This window comes from Cnephaeus nilssonii, assembly GCF_951640355.1.
Source record: "Cnephaeus nilssonii genome assembly, chromosome: 18".
Lineage (NCBI taxonomy): Eukaryota > Metazoa > Chordata > Mammalia > Chiroptera > Vespertilionidae > Cnephaeus > Cnephaeus nilssonii.
In genome coordinates, this window is record NC_137089.1 from 705,098 (window position 1) to 729,824 (window position 24,727).

Here is a 24,727-nt window from a genome sequence, read left to right on the forward strand (position 1 = left end):
GGGGTTTGGGTTAGGGATAGGGTTAGGATTTGTGTGTAGAGCCATCGTAGGGAGGGATAGAAGCTGTGTAGGAGTCCCTGGGAGGGTCCCAGGAAGCCCCGCTTTCTTGCTGGAATGTTTGGAATTGGCGCCATGATAATAGGGATCAGGGAGTGGGGAATGTTGGCGTTTCTGACTCGGCCATGGCTTTTCACCCTCCAGCTGGCGGCGACTGTGTCCGCTGACCTGGACTCGGGGATTGGACATCTCATTCTGTCCCTTTCCGTCAGTCCTCGGCCAGGGCGCGGGTCGGGGTGCCGACCGGCAGCATGGGCGGTGCCGGCAGGTGGATGGGGTTTCCTGGAGCGGCCGAGGACTCAGAGGCAGCTCAGTGGCCATCGACCCGCGGCCGCCTCCGCGGTGTGTCCCCGCGGAGAAATGGCCGCAGTCCGGGGTCATTGATCGGTTTTCCTCTTTAAGGATATTCCTGAGCACCGGCTCCAGGAACAGGTAAATCTGTCGTCTGCCGCTCAGTCTTGGGGGGCGGCTGGATGCACCCCCACACCCTCCCTCCCGGGCCGAGCACAGGGCACTGCACATGTGTGGGAGGGGGGCCCCCGCAGGGAATGTGGGGGTGAAGCCTGGGCCTGCCCTGGGGGCTCCCAGTCAAACCCCAACAAAGGGCTTTAAGGGAGCGTCCTGCCCGCCAGCCGTGCCCAGATGCTGTGTGACCCTGGGAGGTCTGGGAACCTCTCTGCGCTCTCAAAGAGACGGCCCAGCCCATGGAGGAGCTTCTGCGTCAGGTTCTAGGACCCCGCCCAGCGGCACCCCCGCCCACACCCCACGGCGCCCCTCGGAGTGGCCCTGGCCCTGCCGACCCCCTTCTCGGCCTTTGTCCCCCTCCCCCTCCCCCTCCCCCTCCACACCAGGCTTTTCCAAGCTTCTTTTTTTAAAAAAAAAAAAATATTTTTATTGATTTCAGAGAGGAAGGGAAAGGGAGAGATGGAAACATCCATGATGAGAGAGAATCCTTGATCGGCTGCCTCCTGCAGGCCCCACACTGGGGATTGAGCCCTCAACCCGGGCCTGTGCCCTGACCGGGAATCAAACCGTGACCTCCCGGTTCCTAAGTCGACGCTCCGCCCCTGAGCCCCGTGGCCGGGCTGTTGGAAGCGCCTTCGGTCGCTTGGAGAACTAACTCCTAGTCATCCCTCAAAACCCTTCCTAGTGCCCCTCCCCAAGCAGAACTGTGCCTCCCTGCGGGGGCGAGCGATGGGCGCCTGTGCTCAGAGCTCCAGAAGCCATGCGGGTCCCTGAGCACCCCCCCCCGCCCTGCCCAGCCCATTGGGTGGGGTATTTACGGAATAGACACCGAGGTCTGGGCTCCCCTTGAGCAGGGACCAAGCGTCTGGGCGGGGAGGGGGGCGGTCGGTAACCTGCCCCAGAGTGTTGACCCGCGGGCTTTGCTCCGAGGTGTTCACCTGGTCGGCGGAACTAAATACACGCAGGCTGTCGCCGGCAGGACTTAAGGGCAGCGTGGTCAGGCCTTGGGGCCAGACTTGGTGCATGAGGTGCCCCCTGGGGAGTCCGGTCAGGCAGGAGGAGGGACCCCCTCCCCAGCTCTCCCCCTGACCCCTGTGAGCCTGGCCTGAAAACCCCGGAGTGAGAGCCCTGGGCAGAGGGGAGGGCGCAGGGCCCTGTGGCTGGTGCTGACCGAGGCTGCCCACCCCATGGCCCCTGCCCCCTGACCCTGCCCCCTGCCCCCTGACCCGGCCATGACCCTCCTCACTGGCCCCTGGTGGGAGGCCGCTGGGCTCTACGCGCTGGCCACAGCCCCACCGGCCAGGCAGGCTTGGGGTCAGGCTGGACCCCCTGCTAATTCCAGGGACGCAGACAGGAAGCGGGGGAGGGGCGAGGCCTCCATCTCCTCCTCTTGGGGACGGTGGCAGCCTCTGACCAGGCAGGGCCTGGCCTCAGTGGTCATCCCTGCGGTGGGAGCTCACCCCCTGCCCCCTTCGCTCCCCCACCAGCAGCGGGACAGCCTTGCCCACGAGAGCCCCTCCCAGGCCTGGCCACTGTCCCCCAGCCACGCAGGGCCCGGGGAGGCCGCCCGCCGGGCCACGGAGGCCACTGGGGCTGGGCGGGGTGACCCCCGCCTGCTGCGGGGGGCCGCACCCCAGTGACGGCAGGGCTGGGCCGGTCGCCGGGCTCCCCGGGGCTGAGGAAGCATTGCCCGCGGCTCTGAGGCTCCGCTATTGACCAGGAGGCACAGGAGGGCGGGCGCCTGGGTCAGCAGATCGGCCCGGGGCTCAGGATGCGCTCGGCATTGATCGGACAGACACCAGCCTGGGGGCGGGGGGGGTGTGCCTGCCCAGCACGCAGGCTGAGTGAGCTCCCAGCATGCTCTGCTCTGCCCACCCTGAGGGCCTGGGTCCCTGACGCTGCCCTGGCACAGCCCCCCCCGCCCGGGCCTGGCAGGAGCCCAGGACACCCCTGGCACCCTGCCCCTACCGGGCAGGGACCCTCCCCTCAGGCAAGGGCTGTGACCTCTGCACCCTGATGGGCACGCTGCCATTCCATTCTGAGGGCGTGGGGGGTACAGACACGGGGAAGAGCCAGGTGCTCCCAGAGGGACCGGGACAGGGAGGAGGGCGCCCACCCTGAGACCGGGCCGGAGGGGGAGCGGGGAGCAGGGCCCGAGGCCCCAGGAGAGGACGGCCCCACCCGCCTGGGCACCCTCACCCCTCAGAGGCAGGTCCCCGTGCTGCCCGCGGGCTGCCTGCCGGCCTGATTGGCATGTCCCACACCCGATCGATGACTGGAGACAGTTGGCTCAGTGGCTCTGGGTGCCTCTGGAGCCAGGCGGCCAGGCCACCCCGGAACCGCAGACGGCCTGGGCCCCCGCCCACCCCACCCCTGCCCCGCCGGCCGCTAATGAAATGGGATTTGATCTGCGAGGCCACGGCCTGCAGGGCGACTGCCTGGCTCCGGAGGGCTGGGTGGGGGTGGGCAGCTGGAGCCAGGCCCCCCCCCCCCCCCCCCCGCTCATGGGCTGGGGGAAGTCGCCCCTCTGGGCTGTGGCTCCCTCCCAGGGCCAGGGCTCCCCACGCTGCCTCCTGCAGCAAGCCCCAGGGTGGGTGAGCTCTGCCTGCCCCCCAGGGACCTGGGACTCCAAGCACCTACATCCCTGGCACCCCAGGCCCCCAAGGCACCTGCCCCCAGAGCAGCCTCCTGCCCCAGGCCTGGGCTCGCCTGTCGGCCCCCAGCAGCCCACACACTCCTGGGGGCCGGGGGGACTGAGCCCTGTCCCTCTGGGCAGCCAGCCAGGCTCCAGGAGAGGCTCTGAAGTGCGATGAATGAATGAACGAACGAATGAATGAATGGGGTGAAAAGACACCCAAGAGAACGCAGGAGGGCGGCACTTGGGGCGGCTGCTTCGGAAGGACCCACCTGTAAAGGGCTGTAGGGTGGGGCGGGGCACAGGGCGCAGGGGGGTGGGGGCAGGGAACAGACAGGGGGAGGCATGGACCCAGGAGAGGGGCCGAGTCCAGGCCAGAGGATGCCCCAGGGAGCCGGCCCAGGCCCCCGGACGAGGGAGGACGAGAGCCTCGCCCACGTGGTAAGAAACCGACCGGCGTCCCCCGTGGAGCAGACCAGCTCAGCCAGCCACTCCCAGGCCCGGCCTCGCCTCCTAGGGGGAGGGAGTCCCCGGCCCTCCTGCCTGTCCCTCTGGCTCGCCCGCCCGCCCGTGCGGCCTGGGCAGGGGGACGGCCAAGGGCCTCCACTCAACCCCCCAGGCCCCGCCGCCCAGGCCCTGCCCCTCGGGCGGGAGGGAGGGGCGGGCACGCCGCAGCTGTCACCACGGTGACCTGTGCCCACAGCCTCCCTCGTCACCCACGCGGTCCTCCTGCCTCCACGCTGCCATCCCTGTCACCACCCGGCCCCTCTGCCCGAGGGCCGGACGCACCACCAGCAGCCCCGCCTCTGCCCAGCGTCACCCCCTCACCGTCTACCGGCCCGGCCTGTGGGTGGGGGAGCCTCAGGGCTGGGGCCTCCGGGTCTGGGGTGGGGGGTGGGGGGGCGGCAGGTGTCAGTCTCAGATGTAAACACCGCGGGTAATGAATGGCCGAGCGGGCGGGTGCTGACGGGCTATGGAGCCCCCGCTCGCCGGCAGCCGGCGCATTATGAAGGCTAATGGATTTTTGAAGCCAGATTGATTTTTCATTAATTTGGTAAAAATCTTTTTCCTCTCCCCTATAATTCTGTCTTAAAACGTTCCCCCTGACAGCTCGATAAGTCACTCGGCCTTAATGCACGTCTGGCTCGCCCACGGGGGCGGGGGGGGGGCCCTCTTCAGGTAAAGCCGCCTTCGGCCAGGCCTCGCCGGGGAACACAGCCCAGCCTCCAGGGCCCAGGCAGCTGGAGAGCAGGGAGAAGCTGAGGCCGGGGGACCCCACTGCCAGTGCCAGCTGCCCAGGCCTCCGGCCAGCCTCCTCCCCCAGCTCCGGCCCCCGCCCGGCAGGGTTTCCCCGCACCCAGACCTGCAGGGTCCTGACCCGCTGGGCCCCACGCCCACCTCCACCCTCCAGAGGCCGCAGGCCCAGAGCCCTCACCTCTCAGAAGGGATGGCTGGGGGGGGGGGGGGGGGGACACTGACCCCTTTCTCTGCCTCCTCCCCTCCCCCCCTCCTCCAGCCCCTCCTCCCCTCTGCCCCCCGCAGCTCGGCCTCTGCTCCCTGGACAGGGCTCAGCCGTCTGTCCTGTTCCAGGCATTTCTCCTTGAGTCCCCTCCCAGACTTTTCTTGGGGTCTCCAGACTGCCCCCCGCCAGCAGCTCCCTGGACGATGCCCCCGGAGGCTCTGGGGGGGGAGGGGCAGGGGGTCAGCCTCCGGCCGACAACCCCGAAGTCCAGGTGCTCAGGCCGCTGTTGCTCCGCGCGGCCCAGCCACGTGCTCGGCATCCAGGGGTGGGCAGCCTGCCCAGTGGGCGCTGCTCTCGGCCGCCGGGCTGAGCCCACCCCTCCTCCAGCCCTGAGGTCCCGTCCGGCTACGTCCATCCTCCAGAGGGGACCCTGAGGCAGCCGCACGCTGTGGGGGGCCGTAGTTTCCCGCAGCTGTTCCAGCCAATGGCCTCCCGGCCCCAGCGCCCCCCCTCCCGGCCCCGGCCCCCCCTCCCAGCCCCAGCGCCCCCCCTCCCGGCCCCGGCCCCGGCCCCCCCTCCCGGCCCCAGCCCCCCATCCCGGCCCCGGCCCCCCCTCCCGGCCCGGCCCCCCCTCCCGGCCCCGGCCCCCCATCCCAGCCCCGGCCCCCCATCCCGGCCCTGGCCCCAGCCCCAGCCCGGCCCCCCCCTTCCGGCCCCGGCCCCCCCCTCCCGGCCCCAGCCCCAGCCCCCGCCCCCCCAGGGTGCTTGGCTCCATCCCACCTCGCCTTCCCAAGGCCCTTGTCCCGTCTCCCACCGCGACGGGTGTAGGTGGGTTCAGGGCCACCTCACCCGGTTAATTAGTGTAAAACCCTTTTTCTGTCTTTCTTTACGAAATATATTTTTATTGGTTTTTTACAGAGAGGAAGGGAGAGGGGAAGAGAGATAGAAACAGCAACGAGAATCACTGACCGGCTGCCTCCTGCAGGCCCCCCACTGGGGATCGAGCCCAAACCCGGGCCTGTGCCCTGACCGGGCATCAAACCCTGACCTCCTGGTTCAGAGGTCGACCCTCAACCACTGAGCCGCGCCGGCCGGACTCAAGACCTTTTATCTAAACAAGGACACAGTCACAGGTTCCCGGTGGCCGAATCTCTGGGGCCCCCATGAACCCCCACTCTCTGGCCTCACCCTGGCTCCACCTCGGGCTGGCTCCCCCAGCAGGGCCTCCCATTCCCTCCTAGGCGCCCCATCTTGGGGTCCCCGGGGCCTGGGGGTCCCCCTGGCTGGCCCTCAGGTGGCTGTGCAGCTTTGGGGCGTCTCACCCCCTCAGACTGGCCGTGGGTCCCCAGTGCCCTCTCCTGTGGGTTCAGCCCGGGCAGACACCTGGGGCAGGGAGGGTGGAGGGACCCGGCTGGGCAGCAGGGGAGGAGATGGGGGACCAGGGGTGCGGGGTCAGGGGGTGCGGGGGGTGGAAGCCCGGAGGAGAGTGAACGGGGAGGGGCAGGGGAAGGCTGGGAAGGGACCCCTCCCGCTGCGCCCCGGCCCCGCCCTCTGGCTCCGGGGCCGCCTCCGCGCCAGGCCGGCTGCTGACCCAGCGAAACGGAGCTCCCGTCCCTCCGCGGCTCCTGTTGGCGAAGCGGAGCGGCGGGCGGTGCGCTCGCACCCCGACTCCGGCCGGAGGGGGGGCCGCTGTGCAGGGAGCCGGCCGGTGAGGGACCCGCCTGTGGCTCCGCACTGGGCCCCGGGAGCCAGGCGGGGTCCTGCTGCCGCCTCCGCGTGGGGCTGGTGGGTGAGCCGATGTGGCCCTGCCCGTGGCCCACAGCCCGGCCGTGACACGGGGACACACGGGGACGTGGAGAGGAGCCGGCCGGGAACCAAGGGGCGCACAGAGCGGGCGGGCAGGGGCCAGGCCGAGCTCGGGGTGTGGGGCAGACGCCTGGGGGGGGGGCAGACTCCCTAACGCAGCGGAGCGCAGGGTGGCCCCGCGGCGCACCCCCCTCCACACACGCCCCCCACGCGTGCACACCCCGAGCCGGCCCGCCGCGGCGCCCCGCCACCCGGAGGACCTGTCCCTCCCTCGCCACCCCGAGCCCCTGGCAGGGAGCACCCAGCGGGCCGGCGCAAGGCGGCCGCCCTCTCCGCCCAGTCCTGGTCGGGGGGGGGGGGTGCAGCATTGCTCCCCGGGTGGGAGTGGGGGGTGCAGGCCATGACTGACCCTGGACCTCATCCCTAGACCTCGTGGAGCGAGGCCGGTGTGCGGGGCAGGGGGGGGCTGAGGGAGCCTGGGAGGGGAGGGGGCCACCTTGGGGGGGGGCTCCCTGACAGCCTGGTGCAAAGCAAGAGGCAGGCGGGGCTGCGGACAGCTCTCCCCAGCGGAGCGCTCCGGGCGGAGGGGTCGCCGGCTCCGCAGGGACTGCAGCCTGTCGTCCCTATCAGCAGGTTCCGGCCTCCTGGACGCAGTTTATTAATCGAACTGATTCCTGCGGAGGTGACCTTGGCCGGTTCTGCTGAGAGGTTCTCCCCGAGAGGCAGGTGGGTCGCCCAGAAACACACCTGTACCCCGGCCGCGCCCCCCACCCCCACCGGGACCCAGACAGCAGCTCTAAAGCGGGAGGGAGGCGGTGGGCGCGCCAGGTTGCACCGGCTGCTCCCGTTTGGGAACCCCACAGCGAGGAGGGAGGAGGGAGGAGGGAGGAGGGAGGAGGGAGGAGGGAGGAGGGAGGAGGGAGGGGCGGGGCCAGGCCTGCAGGGGGTCCTCCGCCGCCCGCCCCGCCCCTGCAGGAGAGCCCGCACCCGCGCCGCAGGAGCGGGCGGCGGCTGCCCCCTGGTGGCCACAGCGATCCCTGGCCAGCCGGCCCCCAACCCCAATCTGCCCGGGTATCTGGGGCCAGCCACCCCTCCTCCTCCCACACAGCCCTTCCCCCCCCCCCTTTTAAAATCCTCACCCCAGGATACGTGTTTGTTTTAGAATGGACTTTTAGAGGGAGGAAGAGAAAGGGAAACTGTGAGAAACATGGATTGGTTGTTCGGTGCCCCAACCAGGGATCAAACGCACGGCCCCTAGCTATTGCCCTGGGGCCAAACTGGCAACCTTCTGCTGACTGAGGGCACCCCGACCAGCTGAGCCCCCTCCACCCTCAGCCAGCCACCCCACTGCCATCTCCCCCGGACAGAGGCCCTAACCACTGAGCCCCTCGCCTCTAAAATGCAGTGGAAGCCCGGCCGGCGTGGCTCAGTGGCTGAGCATCAGCCAATGAACCAGGAGGTCCCGGTCTGACTGTCAGGGCGCATGCCCGGGGCAGGTGCCTGCTGACGGCCTCTGGGCCGTCTCCCCTGTGTGCACAGCTTGGGGACACTGAGGACTCGGTCTGAGAGGCCCAGCCAGTGCCGCAGGGGAGGGGTGAGCACGGAGCCGAGGGGCCGGGCAGGCGGGGGCACCCCTCGGTGCTGGGCCCGAGCCTGAGGGTGAGGTAGCCTCAGGGCAGGTTCTAAGTGGGCCAGCAGCCCAGCAGCCCAGGCAGGGCTTCAGCGCGGGGCCAGGACGAGGGGCGCAGGGCCAGGACGAGGGGCGCAGGGCGGCGGGGAGGGGAGTGGGGGACACTGGGCAGCAGTGAGGGGCTGTGAGATCCAGGCCCTGGCACAAAAGGGGAGCGTGTCAGGATGAGGGGCCGAGAAGAGAAGCAGGGGGGGTCCCTGTTCTGTGCACACAGAGGGGACACAGCAGGTGTTGACAGGGCGTTGTGACTGGGACCCCGCCCAGGGGGAAGGCGTGCTGAGGCCACCCGGATGCTGTGTGGAGGGCGGGACAGGGCAAGATGGAGGCCTGGAGGCCAGGGAGGGGCTGAGCCTGGCCTTGGCTGGGGGTGCCTGGCAGGTGTCCTGGGGCCAGGCAAAGCTTGGCTCAGGGTGGACCCAGCCCTGAGGGAGGGTGTGGACAGGGCAGGGTGTGGTGGGGGCAGGAGGGAGACAGGCCAGCTGAGGGGTCCTGGGAGGCCACTACGGGGGAGTGAGAGGACCCAGCTGCAGGGACCCACTGCTGATGCCCCCCCTCCCCCCCTCGGGGGTGGCCTTCAGCTCAAAGACAGCGGCGAGACCCCACCCCCCCTGGGAGCAGCCCTCCTGGGGCCAGGCCCTGGGTGAGTGACATTTCCCGTGTGACTGGGGGTGCAGGGCCCGGACCCGCACTGGGCTGACACGCCTCATCTGACACTGTCTTTAATGGGCGGAGTGGGCACGGGGCGGGCAGCACACTGGCTCGAAGGTCCTCCGGGGCTGGGGGAGGGCACGACGGGGTCCCTGCTCCCAGCCAGCTGGAGGCCAGGCTGGGCCCAGCTGTGGGGAGCCCACCCCTCATGCCTCCTTGGGCAACCAGGGGAGAGGCGGAGCAGCTCAGGGCTGGGGGGCTGGGGACGGCCGCCCCCCAGTCTTGCCCCTCTTGGCCTTGCGGCTCCAGCCGAGCAGGGGCCTGGGGCTGGCTCTCGCGGGCGCAGGCTCCCAGCCGCGCTCCTGGCTCCTCAGAAGCCCCCGCAGGGCTGGCCGGCGGTCCCCCTGCGTCGGGAGAATGCACAGCGGTCAGCAGCCGGGCGTGGCCACCAGCGGAGGAGGGGGGAGTGTGGGGCATGTTGGGGGTCCCCCCAGGGTGGGCTGGGCCTCGTGCAGGGCTGGGCTGCTGCGGGTGGAGGCCCCCAGCGAGGGCGGGGCTCACCGGGCCGGGCGGCTCGGTGCTGGGCAGCAGGGAGGCCACCTGCAGGCTCACGCCCTCCTCGCCCACGCCCTTCAGCCGGGCCACCACCTCCGCGTGCTTCCACCACCGGCACGGCTGCCCGTCCACGGCCACGATGTAGTCGCCCTCCTGGAGGCCGGCTGCCTGCGGGGGAGACGTTCGGTCCGTCCCAGCAAACAGCCACCCTGGCCCTGGCCCCGGCCTCCTCCTCCCCGGCCCCGGCCTCCTCCTCCCGGCCTTACCGCGGCGCGGCCCCCGGGGATCACGGCGGCGATGAGCACGGGCGCGTCTCCCCGCAGCGTGAAGCCGAAGCCGCCCTCCCCTCGGGTCACGTGCACGGGGCCCACCAGCCGCCAGCGGTTCTTGGCCGAGAACACGGACAGGGGCCCCTGGGGGCACCCCCAGGTCAGAGGCCCGGCCTGCAGCACCACCCAAGCTGTACATCGTGGGGCAGAAGCCAGGGGGTGCGGCAGGGCTGGGCCCCTCGGGGCCTCGCGGGGCAGGGAAGGCGGGAAGGCGCTCACCAGCCGGTGGAAAATGTCAGCCACCTCCACCTGCGAGAAGCTGGGGGCCCTGACCTCCGGCCTCTGGTACGTCTTGGCTGAAAGGGCAAAGGTGAGGGGGGGCAGGGCTAAGCCCACGGCTCACGGGCCCCGGGAACACGGCTGGATGCGGCTCAGCCACACACAGTGGGCTACATGTCCCTCTCCGACATCCGGGGCCTGGCTGCACCCCCACTGGTGGGAGGAGCCGCGATGGTTCCCACCCGGGTTACGAGGAGCCGGCACGGGCCTGGGGGTCTGTCTCCCGGGGGCAGTTCCCCGGCAGTCAGGTGCGGGAGGGGGACAGAGAGGGGCGGCAGCGTGGGTGCCCTCCAGCGCCCTGCTTCTCGGCTCGGCTGTGGGCGTGGGAGGTGACGCCTGCACCCCAGCAGCTGCAGGGCCCCGCCCCGCCCCCACGCCCAGGACACACCCACCCACGCGGCTGCTCACGCCCAGGACACACCCACCCACGCGGCTGCTCACGCTGGATGTCGGGGGCCTCGGGGGCCTCGAAGAAGTCGTCCTCCAGGTCCAGCTCCGAGTACTTGGCCAGCGAGCGCCGCAGCGCCTGGGCCAGCACCGCCTGCAGCGGGTCCACGCGGCGCAGGGCGCGGCCCACGGCGTGCAGCCTCAGCGCCGCCTCCTGCCCCAGGATGGCGCGCCGCAGGTGGGCCTTGCCTGCACGGACGGGACAGCGCACATCGCACAGCCCCCTGCGCCCCCGCCCCCCGCCCGGATGGGACAGGGGAGCTGCCGGGGTGAACGCTGGGCCCGGAAAAGCCGCCCACGTGTGCCCCGCAGCCGCCTCACCCAGCTTCCTGCGCTCCTCGGGCTCCCGCGGCAGTGCCAGTGCGGGGCGCTGGGGCTCAGGGCGGTCCGGGGGCTCCAGGAAGACCTCCTGCTCCCGCACCAGGAGCTCCGCCTCGGCCGCTGGGGTCAGAGAGGGCCATGAGCCCCTGCCGTGAGGCCTCCCCCGCACGCACAGCCTCCTGGGCACACACCTCCCACCCCCGCACGCACGGCCTCCCCCGCACGCAGCGCTGGGTGGGGCACTCACGGGGGCCGCCGCAGAGGGCCGTGGCCGCGTGGAAGTGCGCCAGGGCGCGGAAGTGCTCGGCCTTGACCATCACCAGCGCGGTCCAGGCGAAGGGCACGTAGTCTCGGACGGGCGGCTGGGCCATGGCCCGGCGCACCTGCTCATACTCGGCCGCCACCTGCCAGGGCCCAGGGCAGGACGGTCCGGGCCCAGCCCAGCCAGGCCCCCCCCACCCCCCGCAGCCTCAGCCCCGCCTCCCCACCTGGGGGCCAGCCTCCACCGGCCCTGGCCCACGCGGGTCCCAGCAATACCCCCACCCCCACCCCGGCCCACGCAAGTCCCAGCTTGGGGTGTGTGCCCCCAGTTCCTGTTCTGGTTAGTGCCGTCCCAGAGCCGGACTCAGGACCTTGGGTCCCGACCAGCCCCCCAGGGACCAGGGACCAATAGGAGACGCAGCCACTGCACACCGCCCAGGCCCTCATTCCAGGCCCCCTGCCCACCAGCTGGGGGCGGGGGGGCAGGCAACGCGCCTGTTCGGGTCTCGCTTGGGACAGGGGTGCCCGTCCTCACCTGGGCGGCCTCCTGCGCCAGGCGCAGCTGGGCCAGGCAGTCGTGGGGGGCGGCGGGGGCGGGGAGCGAGAGACCCTCGAAGACGCACTCCTGGGCCTGGGCGGTCATGAGCTGCTCCAGCACGCAGAGCGAGGCGGCGCTCATGTCGGGGCTCGGCGCGTGGGAGAACTTCTCCCGCAGGAGGCTGAAGGCGCCTGCAGAGGGGTGCTCACAGCGCAGGGCGGGGCTCCCCGCACAGGGGTACAGGCTGAGCCCCTCTCGCTGGGGGTCCGCCCCCCCCAGCTCTGGCCCCCGGAACGCTGCCCTGCCTCACCTGCGGCCCTCTGGAAGGCCTCGGCCGCGCGGCGGGCGCCGCTGGGGCAGGTGCGGTCCTGGTGCGCCCCGATCTGGGTGTGCAGCGCCCCGATGTTGAAGAGCACGCTGCCCTTCTCGAACGCCAGCGACCGCTGCTGGGCCGGGACCCCTGTGAGCGAGTCGTACCTGCAGGGTCGGGTCAGGCTGGGTGGCGTTCCGAGGCAACAACCGGAAGATTGAGAAATGGGGTGCAGGCAGGGGAGGCCCTACCAGTGGAAGAGCAGCCCCAGGCCCCGGGCGGGGCCGACGAAGCGGGCGTCCAGCAGGCAGAGCTGGTTGTAGTAGGACATGAGCAGCTCCAGGCCGGCCTCGCTCCGGCCGGGCGTCCGCATGGCCTGCGGGAGGGAGCAGCTGACCCCCCTCCGGGCCTGTCCCCGCGCGCCCCACCCTGAGAGCCTCCTCGGCCGTCACAGCCCAGGGGAGCAGCCGGTCTGGAGTGGACGGGGTCACACTGGGCTGTCGTGGGCCTCACATTCGCCCCAGGAGCCTGAAGGGCCCGGGAGGGACAGGCCGGGCCCCTGGGGAGGGACAGGCCGGGCAGCCCTTCCTGAGGCACACTGTCCCTGGGGCTGCCCCTGGGGTTAGTCCACAATGAGCCCCATTTTGCTGCCGGGACTGAGCCCCAGGGGTAACCTGCGTGTGGCCCCCTACCTGCCGCAGGTTGGCCAGCTCCCGGATCTCCGCCTCATAGGTGGTGCCATCTTCTCCAAAGTGCCCAGAGATCAGCTCCTGGGAGTTGGGGGGGGGGGGGCACTGGCCTTCCCTGGAGTCTCCCGGCCCCACGTGGTGGAGACCCAGAGCGGGGGAGGCCCCGCCCTGGAGAAGGGCCGCCCAGGTCCTCGCCTCCGGCCACCCCTCACTGCGACATGGGCCCCGAGACTCGGCGCGGTTTCTGCTCGAGTTACTGGGCTAACCCCTGGGTGGCAGGGCCCTCAGGCCACAGGTAGGGACACGGAGGCACCTTTGCACGGGCCTGCTGGGCAGTGGCCAGCTGGACAGGACAGCCCAGCTCCTGAGCCCCCACAAGACCGGGACCAGTCGGTTCTCACCACAGGCTCTGGCGGTGGGACCCTCAGAGCGAGAGTGGGGGACCCTGGGGCCATCCCGGGGCTCCGGGCAGGAGGACAGCTTCTCCAAAGCCTCCCCGTCAGAACCCCGGGTGGGGAGGGGCATCCCCAGGCCAGACGCTGCCCCTGCGGGCCTGTTTCCCGTCCGTCCAGTGAGCCTCCGTGACCCCGGCCGGCCCGCAGGCCGCACTCACCCTCAGGGCTGCCGACCAGTCCAGCTCTTGGGTCTCCTTCAGCCCCAGGGGGATCAGGGGGACAGCGCTGCCTCCACTGGAACCAGAACGGTGCGTGCCGACCTGAGGCTGCCCGGCGTGCCGAGGCCATGGAGTGCCCTCCCCCCGCGGCTCACCACACACCTCCCCCGACTGAGAGGCATCCCTGCACACCCACACCCGCCACGCAGGGCCGCCCGGGTCACGTGCCTCCCACACTGCACGTACACACACACACACACACACACACACACTGCACGTACACACACACACACGTACACACACGTACGTACACACACGCACACTGCACGCACACACACACACACACACACACACGCACACGCGCACACACACGCACTCGCACCTCCCGGGCCCGTCCGCGTCCCTGCCGCAGTCCAGCTCCTCCAGCTCCTCCTTCAGCAGCTGCAGGCGGGAGTTGACGTAGCTCAGCTCCAGGGCCACGGTCTCTCTGACGCGGGTGTTGCTGGTGGCTCTGGGAAGGCCGGGCGGAGTGAAGGCCAGCCCTGTGGGTGGGCCACAGGCCTGGGGCACGCCGCAGCCTCGCCAGCCCCCGCTCCAGAGCCCACTCCGGGGCGGCAGTGGGGTCCAGGGCCACGAGGCGGCCCCCTTTCCCAGTCGCCCGAGGCTTGTGCAGGTCCCGGCTGTCCCACGGCCTCCAGGGCGCGGCCGCCTCCCCTGCCTCCCCCAGCCGCAGGCCGTGCCCGCTGCCGACACTCGGAACCCACTTCCCAGGGTGGGGGGTTGACCTCAGTGCCGCATCTGGGTGCCCACAGAGCGGCCGGGACCCCTGGAAGGCCAGGCTCGGGGAGGGAGGGCCAGGAGAGCAGGCACTGCCCGGGGCACGCCCTGCCCCCCGAGGCCCGTGGCGTGCGCACCTGTACAGGTTCTCGGCGCCCGCCCGCATCTGGAGCTCCTTGCTGATCTGCTGGTGGACGCGGGCCCTGTGGCTCTGCAGGCGGCCTCGCTGCGTCTGCGCCAGGGGGTCGCCGCCCTGCACGGAGGCCACGGGGCACAGGCTCAGCACCCGAGGCCGGGCCAGGGGTCTCCTGCCGGTGGGGCAGGGCGTGAGCCGGCACACCTGGCATGGAGCCTGGGCTCAGAGGGTGATGCCAGGAGGAAGGCAGGGGGCCGGAGGGCACGGTGGGTGTGGGACACAGCGGGGCCGATGGTGGGCCCGGCAGCAGCGTGCCGGGGCTCTGGTCTCGGCCCAGCCTGGACACCCGCCACCTCTGGGAGCCCCGGGCAGGAGGCAGCCAACGGCTCCCCACGCAGCCTTCTGGACTTTCCACTCGCAGCCCCACTCACACGATTGTCCCAGCGCCGTTCGGCCGGGAGGGGTGCGGGGGACAGTGACCGAGGCCGGGCTCCGTTCCAGCCGGTGACTCGTGGGGACCCTCTGGCGAGCGCCCAAACCTCAGGCCCAGGGCCACTCGCTCACAGGCAGCAAGCCAGGCCTCCTGCCTGCCCGCTGCCCGCCCGGCCGCGGCTCCTCCCGCTACGGGCAGTGGTGCCAGCCTGCCCGCGTTTGGGGCCGCAGGTGAGGAGCGGGGCAGCTGGAAGCAGGGACGTGCGGACTCCTGGGAGGTGACAGCCGTGGCCGGCAGGAACCTCCTGGCCACGCAGGCACCTCCTGTTTGTCAGCCTCCAGCCGGGGGTCAGGAAGGACTCAGAACCACCTTCCCTGGTCAATGCCCACCTGGGCACTCACTCCACCCCCGACCCGCGTGGGAATGAAGACAGTGCCTCTCGGGCCGCCGCAGGGGCAGGGGCCGAGGGAGGGTTTCCTGCCGCGCTGCCTCGGCCTCCTGCTGCCTGCATTACCCCAGGATGTGGCTTGTCCTGGGCACGCCCCCCACGCACGGGCAGTGTCAGACCTCCTGGGCCCAGCCTGCCCCCTAAAACGGCCTCTCCCCTCTCACAGTGAAGGCTGCCGGCGCACAGCCACCTGGGCTTACGCCCAGTGTGTCTGGACTCCAGCATTCTCAACAGGGCAATCAGGGAAGACTTCTTGTAGGAGGAGGCACTCTTCTGAGACATGAAGGACAGGAGGCTGGGGAGAGGGGGCGTGTCCCTCCTAGAACTCGGGGAGAAAGAGCAGTGGTGGCGGGGACTCCCCTGGGGGGTCCTGGGGCCTCATCCGTAGATGGGGTGGCTGGTCTCAGGATGGCACAGGGGGGACAAGACGCTCTCCTCCCTCCACTCTGCTGGCTGAGTGCCTTCCTGCTGACCCCGCAGCGCCCACCGTGCCCCCTTGGTGCAGGAGGCCTGGGGGGGCAGCGGGCAGAGCCCAGGCTGCATCTTGCTCCTCGTGAAGCTCTGACTGGGAGCCCCCAGCAGGCGCCCCGCCTTCTGGGTGAGCGGCCATGGCCGTCTGCCCGGGTGGGGGGTCCTGTGCTGGGCAGGGCTGTCCTCACCAACACGGGTCCTTTAGTCTGTGTCCAGGGCTCCCAGAGAGACAAGCCGGGAGTGGGGACCCCAGCCTTCGAGCCAGGCCCACTCTGAGTTCTGGGGCACCCCTCATGACCTGGACCCTAACGCTCCCGCCAGGCCAGCGGCTGGAGCCCGGGGGGCGGGGGGGCGGCGTGAGACGAAGCAACCGCCTGACCCCCGCTGCTGGCCGGCCGGCCGGACGGAGCGCCTGCTCAGGCCTGTCGCCCTCACCGTGGAGCTGGGCCGGGGCGAGGGGTCGGCTGTGGAAGGGGCGCAGGCGCCAGGTGAGCAGCGTTCCCCGTCGGAGCCCAGCCGGGTGGAGGGGGCGGGGAAGCCACCCCTCACACCCACTGCCGCGGCCCTGACACGACGGGCTGGCGCCCTGGCTGCCCGGAAGCCCTGGGCCTGCGGCCCCAGCAGCCCAGGAGGAAACAGCGGGGGGGGGGGGGGGGGATGGGACAGCTGAGGACAGTTATGTCAGCAAAGCCGCTGGAACAAACAGCAGCCCCCCGCCCCCCACGCAGGCTCCCCGCTCCGCTGGTTCCCAGGCAGAGGCCTCACGCCTGGCAGACCAGCTTCCCCCTCTGAGCCCAGCCCCCCCCAAGCCTCAGGGACCCCTCCCTCCCTTGGTCTCACCTGGACACAGAGGACCTGGACACCCCAAGGAGTGGGGCCCCGCATCCCACCCTCCACCTCTGCCATCCCCCCAACACTGCTGCCAGGACACGGTGGCTGCAACCACACACGCGCCAGAGGGACCCCAGACCAGGCCCCTCAGGCCAGCGGGTGCCCCCGCCTCCCCCGCGCCCCCTCTGAGGCTCACTCGGGCACTGGTGGCCCCGGGGCCTTCGGATGGGCCCCACGCCCAGCGCCCCGCTAACTGGGCCCTTCACTGGTGTTGGGGAGTCCCCACCGGACACCAGGGCCGGGGACCCACTGACACCCGCTCTCAGTGCTCTTGGGGCAGAGACACGCCCACACTGGCGTGGCCTTCCGGGGCGTGGCCTTCCGGGGCGTGGCCTTCCGGGGCGTGGCCTTCCGGGGCGTGGCCTTCCGGGGCGTGGCCTTCCGGGGCGTGGCCTTCCGGGGCGTGGCTAGCGGCCTGTCCTGACTCCGAGCATTGTCACCCTTACAGGACCAGCCTGCCTCCAGCCCGGCCGCGGGCAGGTGAGACCTCCAGGGAGCAAGAGCCACTAGGGCAACAGAACAGGCGTGCGTGAGGGCGTGCGGGGCGCCCCCCAGAGCCACGCAGGGTGCCACCCAGAGCCACGCAGGCTGCGGTCCACCCCAGCTCCCACCCACCTCCCACCCCAGCTCCCACCCACCTCCCACCCCAGCTCCCACCCACCTCCCACCCCAGCTCCCACCCACCTCCCACCCCAGCTCCCACCCACCTCCACCCCAGCTCCCACCCACCTCCACCCCAGCTCCCACCCACCTCCCACCCCAGCTCCCACCCACCTCCCACCCCAGCTCCCACCCACCTCCCACCCCAGCTCCCACCCACCTCCACCCCAGCTCCCACCCACCTCCACCCCAGCTCCCACCCACCTCCCACCCCAGCTCCCACCCCAGCTCCCACCCACCTCCACCCCAGCTCCCACCCACCTCCCACCCCAGCTCCCACCCACCTCCACTTCACCTCCCAGCCCACCTCCACCCCAGCTCCCACCCCAGCTCCCACCCCAGCTCCCAGCCCAGCTCCCAGCCCAGCTCCCAGCCCAGCTCCCACCCAGCTCCCAGGCCAGGGCCTCCTTGGGGCACAGCCGGCCGCCCGGCTGCTGGAAAGTTTCGGCGCCTTCCCAGGGTGCCGTGGGGCAGAGCGCCCTCGGGAACACGGTGTGTGAGCAGCCTCCCCGGCATTCCACCGACAACACGTGCCAGGGCCCGGCGGGAAGTGGGGTCACTGCCCAGTGTGCTCCCACACACAGCTGCCACCGCACCCGGCACCTCCTGGGGGTGAGGAGGAGGGCCTGCCCCTCCGGGGTCTGGTCCGCATCACGTGGCTGGTAACCGGGGGCCCATGTCCCACCAGACACCCCCTTCGCCCCCTGGAAGGCCCGGCCCGCACACACAAGCTGAACCGAGCGGAGGGTGCAAGGAGCAGCCGGGAGGGCGGGCCCCGCTGCGGGGACACTGGGCGTCGGTGCTGCAGAGCGAGGCAGCCAGGGCGCCCCTCTTCCCGCGCACGGGGCAGGCCTCCGCCCGCGGCGCTCCCGGCGCTCCCGGAGCCGGTCCACAGTCCACAGCCCGGGTGAGGGCTTCACGGCGGGTGTGCAGGGAAGTGACGGAAGGACACACTCCCGCCCGTGAAGCTCTCCAGCCGTTTCCTGAACCTGCGAGGCTGCAGCCAACACCGAGCCGGGCGCCAGGGCGCAGCCGGAGCCCCGAGGGTGTGGGGGGGCTGCAGGAAGGTGCCAGAGCGGCGCGGGCTGTCCCCGACCGACCGACCGGAGCCCGGCACCTGCCGACCAGGGAGCCCAGGACACGGCGAGCTGGAATGGCGCTCTCCCCTTCCCGAGCCGCACGGGAGGGGCCCCCCGGCTTCTTCCCGCACTTGATCCCGACCCGGCAAGAGCGGAACCAGCGCAGGCAGTTATCGCGGGATCCCCGGGCCTCAGTTTCCCCAACAGTTCGCCCAGCTTGCCTTTTGGGGCGAGCGAGGTGTGGATGGCGGCCACCTGGGAGTCTTCCTTGCATTGCGCTGGGACAAGGGAGCAGCGCCGCGGACCCAGCCCCGCGCCCGCCGGCTCCGGGCGCCCCCTCCCGGCGCCCCCCCCCCCCCCCGGCGCGCCCACCTTGCGGACGCTGTCGGCCGCCTGCAGCCGGGTGCTCTCCTCGCCGGCGCCCGGGCCGTCTCGCCTCTCCTCCGGGATCATCGCCGCCCGCCGCTCGGGCCGCGCCCGCCTGGAAGCCGAGGCCCGCGTAGGTCCCTCCTGGGCGCCGCGTCGGGTCCCGCACTGTCCTCTCCCCGGGTGGCGGGCCCGGCGGTCGGGAGGGGCGTGGCGGCCCGCGCCGAGCGTGCGAAACTTTCCGCTGCCCAATCGGCGACGGCGGCGGTTCCGACGGACAGCAGCCTCGACCAACCAGAGAGCGAAGGAGGTGGTGGCTCCGGGCGCTCAGGCTCCGCCCACCCACCCGCGGAGTCCTGGGGGAATGCGGTCGCCCCTGGCAACCGCCCGGCCCGACGCCGAGCTCGGCCGCGGGGCGCGCTGTGCGCGTGCGCGGGCGGCGCGGAGTGCGCCGAGAGGTGGGGGGGGGGGGGGGGGGGGAAGGAAAATAACGCGAAACGTGACACTCGCTCACCGCTCCCGGCCGGCCGCCTCCCCGCGCGGCGCCCTTCCCGTGCAGGCGCCACGTTTGCCGCCGCGCGGGTGTATGCCGCCCTCCGGGGGCTGGTCCACGATGGGCACGTGGAGCTTTTAACGGTTCTGCAGTTTTTACAGGCCGCTTCCTCCTCCCGCTCCGGGTGGGTGAGCTCTGCAGGTCCCGCGTCCGGCGCCCCCAGAACCTGCCTCCGGAACCTGCCTCCGGAACCATTGCATGTCCACAACCGACTTACGAACTGACTGCAGAACTGGCCCGTTTCCAGGATTGTGCTCCCCAGACCCTGCGCCCCGCAGGGTTCCCCATCCCTGTGCCTCCTCCGGGCCCCCCCTCCTCACTTCCCCGCGTTCCCGGGGACTCAGGAGCCCGCTCAGGTTCCCTGTGGGTCCGCCTCACCCAGGGACACACCCTTTTAGGGGCTGAACGCCGGAGCCTGAGCAGAAGCTAATCTTTAATCAGGTTCCCTCTAAGGTTCCAGCCCCATCCCCACCCCCCCGCCGGGCCTGGGTGCTGAGCCCTGCGGTGCCCTGCGCACCCGATCTGCCCTCCGCCCCAGAGCGAAGCCCATGAGCTGGGCTCCTCCGCCGGCCGGGCCGCAGGAGGGAGAGAAATCCTAGAATATTGCCCGACGGGGCAGGCAGGTTCCTCGTCGCCATAGCGATGGACCCAGATGTCCCGGGGCCTGGCCGCACAATGGCGAAGTGAGCCTTTGGGGGCGGGGTGAGCCTTGTCCTCCTGGGGCTAAGCCACCGGACCGGCCTGAGTTAGGGACACCCCAGCGGCAGAGCATGTTGTTGGGATGTGGATCCGATGCCCAGTCCTCAGCCCCGGGAGCCACGCAGGCGGTTGCTGAGCGGGTGTGGGAAGCCTGGCCCTGCTCAGCAGAGCGCTCACAGGGTTTTGTGTGTAAAGAGGGGACGTCTAGGAATGGGCCATAAAAAACATCCAAAAAAGAACAGCCATTTGGAAGTGAAAAGATATTTCTAAATGAGGTTTGAATTAAAAGGAAATTAAAAGACAAAATAGCACGTCACCTAAAAAGTAACTAGAAAGTAAATAGCATCATATAACATTTTGTAATATATAACATTATATATAAACTAGAGGCCCGGTGCACGAAATTCCTGCACAGGTAGGTCCCTAGGCCTGGCAGGCGATCAGGGCCAATCTGTGGGGCGACCGGCAGGGCGATCAGGGGGCCCTGCTGGCACCTGCCTTGGCTGGCCTGGGGCCTTCAGGCTGGGGGCAGCTCCTGCGTTGAGTGTCTGCCCCCTGGTGGTCAGTGTGTGTCATAGCAACTGGTCGTTCCACCAGTCATTCCGCTGTTTGGTCAATTTGCATATTAGGCTTTTATTATATAGGACTAGTGGCCTGTTGCAGGAAGATTCCTGCAATAGGGCTTCCTGCTGCGGTCACTGCCCCACCTGTTTTCCTCCCTTCTCCCCGCCCTCCCTGCTTCCCTTCCTTCTCCTTGCCCCGCTTGCTCGCTTCTCCGTAGTTTCGCTCCCTTCTGCAGGCTTGGCTTCTTTCTACACTGCCTTGATATGCAAATTAACCACCATCTTGGGCTAATTTGAATACTTGCCCTGATTGGCCAGTGGGCGTGGCTTGGATGTAGTGGAGCTGCGGTCAATTTGCATATTACTCTTTTATTAGGTAGGATAATATACACATTATAACTAATAAACCACACCTTATTTCAGGCGAAATCTGACCTTTCCGTGGTGCAGTGAAGAGTTCCTTTGAATCCGAATGTTTGCGCCGATAGGGGACCGGTGTTCTGGTGCTCGCAGCTGTTCAGTGTTTGCAGTTGTCGCGGAAAGTCAGGTTTCCAATAAAATCCTCCTTTCCTTGCAAGATGGCGAGGCGCCCGGTGAGCCCGCAGCTCCGGGAGGAGACCCAGCCCCTGTGGGTGCTGCATGGTCAGGGGAACCCTGGCCAGCACTCCCCCGCCTTCTCCTGGAGTTTAGCTGTCCCTTGGCTTGCCAACATGCACTCCCCCTGCGAACCTCTGTTGCTCCTACTCTCCGCCCCAGGACCAGACTCCAAACACGACTCTATTCCGTCGCCATTTTTTCTCCTCTCTATAACTAATAATATATAAACAATATTATGTATGTATGGAAGAAACACATAAAATTCTGTAAAATCAGGTGAGTTTGTTGCATATATATATCCTATAATAAAGAGCTAATATGCCCGGGTCCGGGTGAGGCCGTGGGCCCCTGGATCCGGGTGAGGCCTCGCGACCCTGGGTCTGGGCGAGGCCGTGGGCCCCTGGATCCGGGTGAGCCTGGGTCCCGGGTCCGGGTGAGGCCGTGGGCCCCTGGATCCGGGTGAGCCTGGGTCCCGGGTCCGGGTGAGGCCGTGGGCCCCTGGATCCGGGTGAGCCTGGGCCCCGGGTCCGGGTGAGGCCGTGGACCCCTGGATCCGGATGAAGCTAGATCCCGGTTCCGGGCGAGGCCGTGGGCCCCTGGATCCGGATGAAGCTAGATCCCGGTTCCGGGCGAGGCCGTGGGCCCCTGGGTCCGGGTGAAGCTGAATCCTGGGTCTGGGCGAGGCCGTGTGCCCCTGGATCCGGGTGAGGCTGGGTCCCGGTCCGGGTGAGGCCGTGGGCCCTTGGATCCGGGTGAGCCTGGCCCCTGGGTCCGGCCGAGACCAAACCAGAGGGAGTCGGACCTGCATTACCACCATTTGTCCACCATCCAGAGCTGAGGGGTCAGTGCCGACATGTACTCATAAGGAACTGGTGGACATTGATATTGGGTCTCAAAAGAACTGTTGGTCCAGAAAGAAACTCACTACAGACTGATTCATTTGCCTGTCAGCATAACTATTATTGCTCGTCGCACATTCAATTCTTATAAGTATATCTCTAGTGACACATGATTTCGCTCATCTAGGGGAAATGATGAACAACATAGACTGATGAACAAGAACAGAACCAGAAACAAGGAGGCATCGATCGGACTATCGGGCCTCAGAGGGAGGATAGGGGAGGGTGGGGGGAGGGGGGAGAGATCAACCAAAGGTCTTGTGTGCATGCATATGAGCCTAACCAATGGTTAAGTTCAACAGGGGGTTGGGGCATCCGTGGGGAGGGGTGTGGGATGGAAATGGGGGGATGAGGACAAATATGTGACACCTTAATCAATAAAGAAATTAAAAAAAAAAAAAGAGCTAATATGCAAATGGTTGTTGCACCCTCACGCCCTCGCACCGGGGCCAGGGGACCTGAGGCTGGGCGGGGGTACCTGAGGCTGCACCCCCCACCCTGCGGGGCTTGATGGGGGTGGGGCCGACTGGGTCTGGGTCTTCCATGATTTCGAGGCGCACATGGGTGGGCGGGGACTTGACTCTGGGTCCCATGGTGTGCCCCAGACTCTGATAGGAGGGAGATTTTCATATACATTTTACTAATTTTCTTTCATCTCTGACACTTCTATTATAAATAGCAGATTAAAATATTTCCTCTAATTAATTCCTTTTAATGTGCATGAATTTCGTGCACCGGGCCTCTAGTATATATATAATAAATTAACCAAAAGGCAGTAGCAGAAGGAAATTACTAAAGACTAGAAGCTGGCATCAGTCACACAGCAAGAAGCTGAGTGAAAGGAAAACAAGGCCGATGAACCCCGAGAGGCTCAGTAGGGGGAGCGATGGTCTGAGCCGACGCCTCTGCTGCACGCGGCCGGCATGCGACGCGACGCGGTGGCTTATGCAGGTCGGTGACCCCCCAGACCCCCTTCGGAGGTGGAGCTGGGGTGCGGCCACAGGGCCCCCACTTACTCCTCCGGCGGATCCTGTGTCCTGAGAGGAAGAGAGGAAGGCAAACGCCGCCGAGATGCCCTCAGGGGCGAGGGGATGCTGTCCCGCCCTCCGCCTGCCCACGCCGGGGCTCTGTGCATCAGGGGAGGGAGCGGGGCTGGGTCGCCGAGCAGTGGCTGCCAGAGCGAAAACACAAATACACGAAAGGCAGAGCGAGAACCGGGCCGGAGGCGGTGCAAACGGGGAGAGACGCTGAGAGACGGTGCTTCCGTGCCGACGCGTGATGGGAGGAGGGGGCAAGACGCGGGATGACCTGCCAGGGCACCGCCGTCCTGCAGGGGGTCCCTCTCACCTGCCGACAGGGCTCCGGGCGGGTCCAGCGCTCCAGCTGGGAGAGGGCAGCCCAGCTCGCTGAGCTACAGTAATGCCAACATCTACCGGAGAGGCCACCTCCCCTCACTGCGGATCCGCGTCTCACACAGACACACACACACACACACACACACACACACACACACACATGCACACACGCACACACACACACGGGGGTGGGCCTGTGGGTGCCGGCCCCCCCTACCTGCCCTGCCCGTTTGCTCCTCCTCCATGGCCCGTGCTCCAGGGAAGGGGTGTAGAGCCAGGTGATAACGAGGTGCTGGAATGGAGGGGCAGGACAGGGATCCCCAGGAATCGCTGAGGCCTGGCCTCGGGGGCTCCGTGGTGGAGCATCAAGGATGAACCACGAAGTCAGGGTTCGATTCCCCGTTAGGGCACAGGCCCGGGTTGTGGGCTCGATCCCCAGTGTGGGGCGTGCAGGAGGCAGCCGATCAGTGATTCTCTCTCATCGTTGACGTTTCTCTCTCCCTCTCCCTTCCTCTCTGAAGTCAATAAAAATGTTTTTTTTAAAAACAAACAAACCAACACAAATGGTAGTTGCCTTAGTCTCTGTCCTTTGCCAGCTACTCATCCACACCCATGGGGTTAGGATGCGGCTTTGGCCACGTGGGCAGGAGGGGAGGGTCCAGGGGCTCCTGGGAGAGCCCCCCAGGGGAGACCAGTCCGCCAGCCCGGACGCTGCGGTGGTGGGAGGGACACCGAGGCCTGGGCTGCCGTCTTACCTGTGGGGGGGGGGGGCGTGGGGGCTGCGAGGGCAGAGAGCCCTGGCCCTGCTCCTCTCAGACTTGTTCGGCGACAGAGCAAACCTCCCTTCGGCTCAGACGCCTGGGGGTGCACTTCTGGTCCCCCGTGAAGACGAGCTCTCCTCTCCGCCTGGCGCCTTCCCAAGAGCCTCGGTGCCCAAAGGGAGGGGCAGATGGGGAAGCCAGGCTCTCACCCCCACTGTGCTCGCCGCCAGGGCCCCGAGGTCCTGGGCTCCGGGAGGCCCCGCGCGGGGAGGGGACCCGGCGTCAATGGAAAATAAATAACCGCAGGCAGGAGGAGACGGTGACCTGGCGGTGACGGATGGGGCCCGGGGGCCGTGGAGCCTTAATCGATGGTGGTAACAGCTGCTGTCAGCCGGGCGGGTCAGCAGGACGATCCTCGAATTGTTTGTAAACAATCAACACTTCTGTGTTGGCGAGATCGCCATCCGTCACCAGAAACCGCCTTCGGTAACGATGCACCTGCCTCGGGAGACACCGTTAATCCCAGGTCCGGTGGCCACGGCGGAGGACACAGGCATCTGTTCTTATTTGAGGGCAAGCGGACAGTCGGGGCGGGGGGGGGGGGGGGGGGCGCTCCGGAGCGCGGGCTCGCCGTGGGCACAACACAGAACCTACTGGAAACGGCCCCGCTGGTGTGGCTTGGTGGCGAGAGCGCCGGCCTGTGGACTGAAGGGTCCCGGGTTCGATTCCGGTCGAGGTGTCGGTCGGGGCGCGTGCTGGAGGCAGCCAACCGATGTGTTTCTCTCACATCGATGTTTCTCTCTGTCTCTCCCCTCTCCCTTCTACTCTCTCTAAAAATCAATGTTAAAATACCTTCGGGTGAGGATTAATAAAAAATAATTTTTTTAAAAAATAAAAAGCTACTTGGGAATGAAGAGACTGCCTTAAAGGGCCC

General features: G+C 68.5%; 1 protein-coding gene across 5 annotated transcripts; it reads right to left on the reverse strand.

Moving 5' to 3' along the window:
* Positions 1-5,547: 5,547 nt before the first annotated feature.
* RHPN1 (rhophilin Rho GTPase binding protein 1) lies at positions 5,548-18,571 on the reverse strand. 5 transcript variants are annotated; one of them, XM_079796315.1, is made up of 15 exons: positions 18,373-18,570; positions 14,020-14,135; positions 13,488-13,616; positions 13,106-13,181; positions 12,496-12,573; positions 12,055-12,179; positions 11,804-11,970; positions 11,491-11,684; positions 10,942-11,098; positions 10,695-10,814; positions 10,356-10,562; positions 9,867-9,943; positions 9,585-9,731; positions 9,325-9,486; positions 5,548-9,167 (listed from the first exon to the last, which is right to left on the reverse strand). In XM_079796315.1, exons 1-15 carry the CDS (start codon positions 18,451-18,453, stop codon positions 9,009-9,011), a joined length of 1,995 nt encoding a protein of 664 aa, XP_079652441.1. In that variant the 5' UTR covers positions 18,454-18,570; the 3' UTR covers positions 5,548-9,008. The 5 variants fall into 5 exon arrangements, 2 of the variants coding, with proteins under 2 accessions (XP_079652441.1, XP_079652442.1); XM_079796316.1 differs by having other exon boundaries at positions 5,549-9,167; positions 10,368-10,562; XR_013814936.1 differs by having other exon boundaries at positions 9,029-9,167; positions 9,325-9,482; positions 18,373-18,571.
* Positions 18,572-24,727: the final 6,156 nt, after the last annotated feature.